Raw genomic sequence first — 5,438 nt, forward strand, 5'->3', positions numbered from 1 at the left:
TTGCAGCTTCCTCATACAATGGTGGCATTTGTACCTCTGCAATCAGAGTCCCTGCAGCCTCCCGGCCTTCATCACTATATAATGAGTACATCCCTACCGGGGAGGAAGAGGCGGCTCTGTGGATGGCAATAGGTGATCAATACACTTCTATTGGTGCATTTGGCTCTGCGGTGGGTCTCCCCTTTAATGCTCCGTACATCTACACATTGCCCTGCAGAGTCCCCCCTGTTCTGTGCTGATCGGGCGATGTTCGGGGGACCCCACAGATCACCGGCCTCCCGATATAGTAAAAACAATCCATTTATTAGCAGATGATATAACAGCGGTGCGAGACGTGGCGGCACAGTCCTGTGTGTAGTGATAAGGCCGCAGCCCGCGGGGGAGCGGACGGTCCTACGATGACGGGATGGGCAGCCCGGCGTGAGGCGGCAGAGGCAGCGGGGGAAGGAAGAAGGATTTCAGCTTGTTGGACATGGCTGCGATCTCCGGATCCTGGGACTCGAAGGATTTCACCAGACGAGCAAATCGGAGGACGCCTGAAAGAAGGAAAACCCAAAGTGAAGGGGTCGGCTCGGTCATGAATTAATACCGGCACGGGTCTATACTGGCAGGATGAGCCTCGTTCTCCAGAAGCTACTCCCCGGCAGATCAAGGAAATGTGACGACATCGTGACATCACCAGAAGGTGGTGGTTGTCCAAGATCAGATCAATCATACTGTCATTTTCTCCTAATAAAGGGTTATCAAAGCCATAAATATTGAAGTGCCGTCCTTAGGAGACATCATCAATACAAGATCGGAGGGGATCCGAAACCAAACACCCTAAAATATGCAGCTCAGATCACATTTACTTTTATAGGAGCTGAGCTGCAGTACCAGGGAATGGCCACTACACAGTGTATGGCGCTGTTCTAGTCCGGCTCCTTACACTGTACACCCAGCGGCTGCAGAGTGTCGGACCCCCGCTAATCCGATACCGATCCTAAGAAATGGACATCACTATCTCACCCCTTTAATTTTACATTTCTTTGCCCCCTAAGCAGAGACGTACCCTCCCCGTCCGGGCTGAATCCGTAGTTCTGCAGCACCTCTTGCTGGATCTGTACGGCTGCAGGGAGCAGAAGCTGCAGCACTTTCCCCAGGTCGTTCCCAGAGTTCTCTCTGGCTTCCTCCAGGCGAGCGCTGCCGGTGGGAGACTGCAAAGCGTCCAGCACCTCCCCCAACGCCTCTGCAAGAGAGATCAGTCAGTCAGGGGGGAGCACAGGGCAGAAAGACAACAGCTCTCAAATGGTTAAAGCACTTGACTTTTGAGCCTCATCTATGGGGCTGTACGGGGGATTTCTTTGCAGGATGAACTGCAGATAGTCCGGGCCCCATCATGGGGGGACACGCGGCTAATTCATCACTTTTCTTTACATTTTTCAGATCTTTAAAAAAAAAAAAAAAGTGAGCATGGCCTTCACCTCGCTGCTTAAAGGGATTGTCCAGCTTTGGGTATTCTATATATATATATATATACACACACACATATACAATATTTGGGGCTAAAAATCATTTTCGAATTGGGTTTAATTAAAAAAAATAATTACCCCATTTCCCCTTCTATAGCCTTTGTCTGCAGAATGAGTTAACTGAGGATCTGTCAGTGAGCTCGGCCTGCTGCTCAGAATGGAGTCTTATTTTTTTTTCTTGGCTCCTCGCAGATGATTTGTGAAACAGTGCAAGATCTTTACTGAAACCCATGTAAGGGGTAAAAAAAGCCCCCCAAAGGGGACAATCCCTTTAAATGCGGCTTTGCTGTGGACTGTGACAGTTAGGTAGATGGCTGTGATCGGAGCGGACACTCGGCGATACGCCCCATCACTCACCTTTCACCTGCTCCAGGCTGAGGGTGACATTCTGAGCGGGCGGAGCCGGCCTCTGCAGGCTGGACATGGCGCTCCCCTGGGGACTGCAGCCGCTGCTATGGAGGTCTGATGACCGCTCCAGCTTCTAATAGATCCACCGGCTGCGTGTAGCGTGAACACCGGGAGCGGCCCTCAGCTCAATGGTGTCAGAATCGGGAGATACGTAGCGAGACACCGCCCTCTGCTGGCGGGAGGGAGAACGACTCAGGATAGCGCCGGAATAAAGAGAGACGTAGCGCGACAGCGCTCACTGGCGGCGGGAGGTAGAACTACATTACATACCACTACATTCTCAGACGTACCATGAGAGCGCCCTCTGCTGCAGGAAGAGAGAACTACTGAAGAGAGAGATGCAGCGAAACAGCGCCCTCTGACGGCGTGAGGTTGAACTACACAGAATACTGTGAAATCTCCCTCAGCTGATTAAAGCTACACAGTATACTATAACTGTGATGTATAGCAAGATTGCCCCTGCAGGAATGGTGTAGAATTACACAAAAAGAGCGACCTCTACTGGCGGAAAGTAGAATACACGAATCGACAAACATAACTTCAATCAACAACATAAGTCTATTTTTCACCACTAGAGGGCGGCTCCTGTTTCCAGGAACCTTCTAGACAAATAGCAAAAGAGCTATAAAACCTACGTAATCCAGCAACGGGTCTGAGCCCAGTCCGGGACGCATCCTAGGCGAGTAACGGCGACTGCCCTCCCGCATATGACTGTATGTAGTGACGCCTCTCTGGTCTCCATGGAGCCCGGCCGCCATGTTACCGGTGATACATCCATGAAACAATATTAAGTCCTCTCTGTACAGCTGCTGAAGGAGCATCCCGAAGCCATATGCAGATTACTGAAGGCTCATTGGCTGAGCAGAGTTGTGGGCGTTCCCCTCTGCAGGCTGAGAATGTTGCTAGGAGACAGGAGCAGGCCCTCCTGAGCTACAAGGGCGGGGCCTCCAATACGGAAAGGCGGGGACTCCTCAGGCAGAAGGGCGGAGCCTCCTCAGACAGAAAGGCGGGACCTACTCAGGCTGGAGGGCGGGGCCTCCTCAGACAGAAGGGCGTGAACTACTCAGACTGAAGGGCGGGGCCTCCTCAGACAGAAAGGCGGGACCTACTCAGGCTGGAGGGCGGGGCCTCCTCAGACAGAAAGGCGGGACCTACTCAGGCTGGAGGGCGGGGCCTCCTCAGACAGAAGGGCGGTGTTTCCTCAGATAGAAAGGCGGGGCCTCCTCAGACAGAAGGGCGGGGGGTTTCATCAGACAGAAGGGCGGGACCTCCTCAGGCTGAAGGGTGGGGCCTGTCCTCTTGTGACGCGTCCTCCGCCGCCGGCTGCTGTGTGCGGATCCTGTCAGTGCTGAGTGCGGCTTCTCTCTCCAGCTGGAGACTACAACTCCCATCATGCATCACTCCACTCAGAACAACAACTCCCATTACATTGACACAGTCTGGTCTCATAAACAAGATTGGAACAAATGACTGTCAGGGCAAGATGGGAGTTGTAGTTGCAGCAGATTGGGGAACAGCGACATAGAGTCTCTCTGTGACTGTCACAGTCAATAAGAAGGGGGTCCGACGTCATCTGTAGGGCACGTTGTTATGGGGGATCTGTGGATGACGCTCTGCTATGGGGGATCTGTGGATGACCCGCTGTTATGGGGGATCTGTGGATGACGCACTGTTATGGGGGATCTGTGGATGACGCACTGTTATGGGGGATCTGCGGGTGACGCACTGTTATAGGGGATCTGTGGATGACCCGCTGTTATGGGGGATCTGTGGATGACGCGCTGTTATGGGGGATCTGTGGATGACGCACTGTTATGGGGGATCTGTGGATGACGCTCTGCTATGGGGGATCTGTGGATGACGTGCTGTTATGAGGGAGGATCTGTGGATGACGCACTGTTATGGGGGATCTGTGGATGACGCTCTGCTATGGGGGATCTGTGGATGACGCGCTGTTATGAGGGAGGATCTGTGGATGACGCGCTGTTATGGGGGATCTGTGGATGACGCGCTGTTATGGGGGATCTGTGGATGACGCGCTGTTATGAGGGAGGATCTGTGGATGACGCGCTGTTATGGGGGATCTGTGGATGACGCGCTGTTATGGGGGATCTGTGGATGACGCGCTGTTATGGGGGATCTGTGGATGACGCGCTGTTATGGGGGATCTGTGGATGACGCACTGTTATGGGGCATCTGTGGATGACGTGCTGTTATGAGGGAGGATCTGTGGATGACGCGCTGTTATGGGGGATCTGTGGATGACGCGCTGTTATGGGGGATCTGTGGATGACGCGCTGCTATGGGGGATCTGTGGATGACGCGCTGTTATGAGGGAGGATCTGTGGATGACGCGCTGTTATGGGGGATCTGTGGATGACGCGCTGTTATGGGGGATCTGCGGGTGACGCACTGTTATAGGGGATCTGTGGATGACCCGCTGTTATGGGGGATCTGTGGATGACGTGCTGTTATAGGGGATCTGTGGATGACGCGCTGTTATGGGGGATCTGTGGATGACGCGCTGTTATGGGGGATCTGTGGATGACGTGCTGTTATGGGGGATCTGTGGATGACGCGCTGTTATGGGGGATCTGTGGATGACGCACTGTTATAGGGTATCTGTGGATGACGCGCTGTTATGGGGGATCTGTGGATGACGCGCTGTTATGGGGGATCTGCGGATAACGCGCTCTTATGGGGGATCTGCGGGTGACGCACTGTTATAGGGGATCTGTGGATGACCCGCTGTTATGGGGGATCTGTGGATGACGTGCTGTTATAGGGGATCTGTGGATGACGCGCTGTTATGGGGGATCTGTGGATGACGCGCTGTTATGGGGGATCTGTGGATGACGTGCTGTTATGGGGGATCTGTGGATGACGCGCTGTTATGGGGGATCTGTGGATGACGCACTGTTATAGGGGATCTGTGGATGACGCGCTGTTATGGGGGATCTGTGGATGACGTGCTGTTATGGGGGATCTGTGGATGACGCGCTGTTATGGGGGATCTGTGGATGACGCACTGTTATAGGGGATCTGTGGATGACGCGCTGTTATGGGGGATCTGTGGATGACGCACTATTACGGGGATCTGTGGATGACGCTCTGTTATGGGGGATCTGTGGATGACGCTCTGCTATGGGGGATCTGTGGATGACGCGCTGTTTTGGGGGATCTGTGGATGGCGCGTTGTTTTGGGGGATCTGTGGATGACGCACTATTACGGGGATCTGTGGATGACGCTCTGTTATGAGGGATCTGTGGATGACGCGCTGTTATGGGGGATCTGTGGATGACGCGCTGTTTTGGGGGATCTGTGGATGATGCACTGTTATGGGGGATCTGTGGATGACGCACTGTTATGAGGGTTCTGTGGATGACGCACTGTTATGAGGGTTCTGTGGATGACACTTATGGGGGATCTGTGGGTAACGCCTTGTTATGGGGGTGGGTGACGTTGTTATGGGGGATCTGTGGATGATGCACAGTTATGGGGGATCTGTGGATGACGCT

At 53.6% G+C, this 5,438-nt stretch overlaps 1 protein-coding gene and 1 non-coding gene across 2 annotated transcripts; both read right to left on the reverse strand.

Annotated features, from left to right (window-relative positions):
- Positions 1–282: 282 nt before the first annotated feature.
- CUNH12orf57 (chromosome unknown C12orf57 homolog) lies at positions 283–2,771 on the reverse strand. Its single transcript, XM_073684853.1, has 4 exons — positions 2,555–2,771; positions 1,869–2,088; positions 1,052–1,228; positions 283–536 (listed from the first exon to the last, which is right to left on the reverse strand). Exons 2-4 carry the CDS (start codon positions 1,933–1,935, stop codon positions 394–396), a joined length of 387 nt encoding a protein of 128 aa, XP_073540954.1. The 5' UTR covers positions 1,936–2,088; positions 2,555–2,771; the 3' UTR covers positions 283–393.
- On the reverse strand, positions 2,497–2,552 carry LOC141151324 (U7 small nuclear RNA). The gene has a single exon (XR_012247011.1). It is a non-coding gene; the product is annotated as a U7 small nuclear RNA (small nuclear RNA).
- Positions 2,772–5,438: the final 2,667 nt, after the last annotated feature.

Source organism: Phyllobates terribilis, unplaced genomic scaffold, assembly GCF_046119375.1.
Source record: "Phyllobates terribilis strain yellow unplaced genomic scaffold, ASM4611937v1 Scaffold_5__5_contigs__length_657084704, whole genome shotgun sequence".
Taxonomy (NCBI): domain Eukaryota; kingdom Metazoa; phylum Chordata; class Amphibia; order Anura; family Dendrobatidae; genus Phyllobates; species Phyllobates terribilis.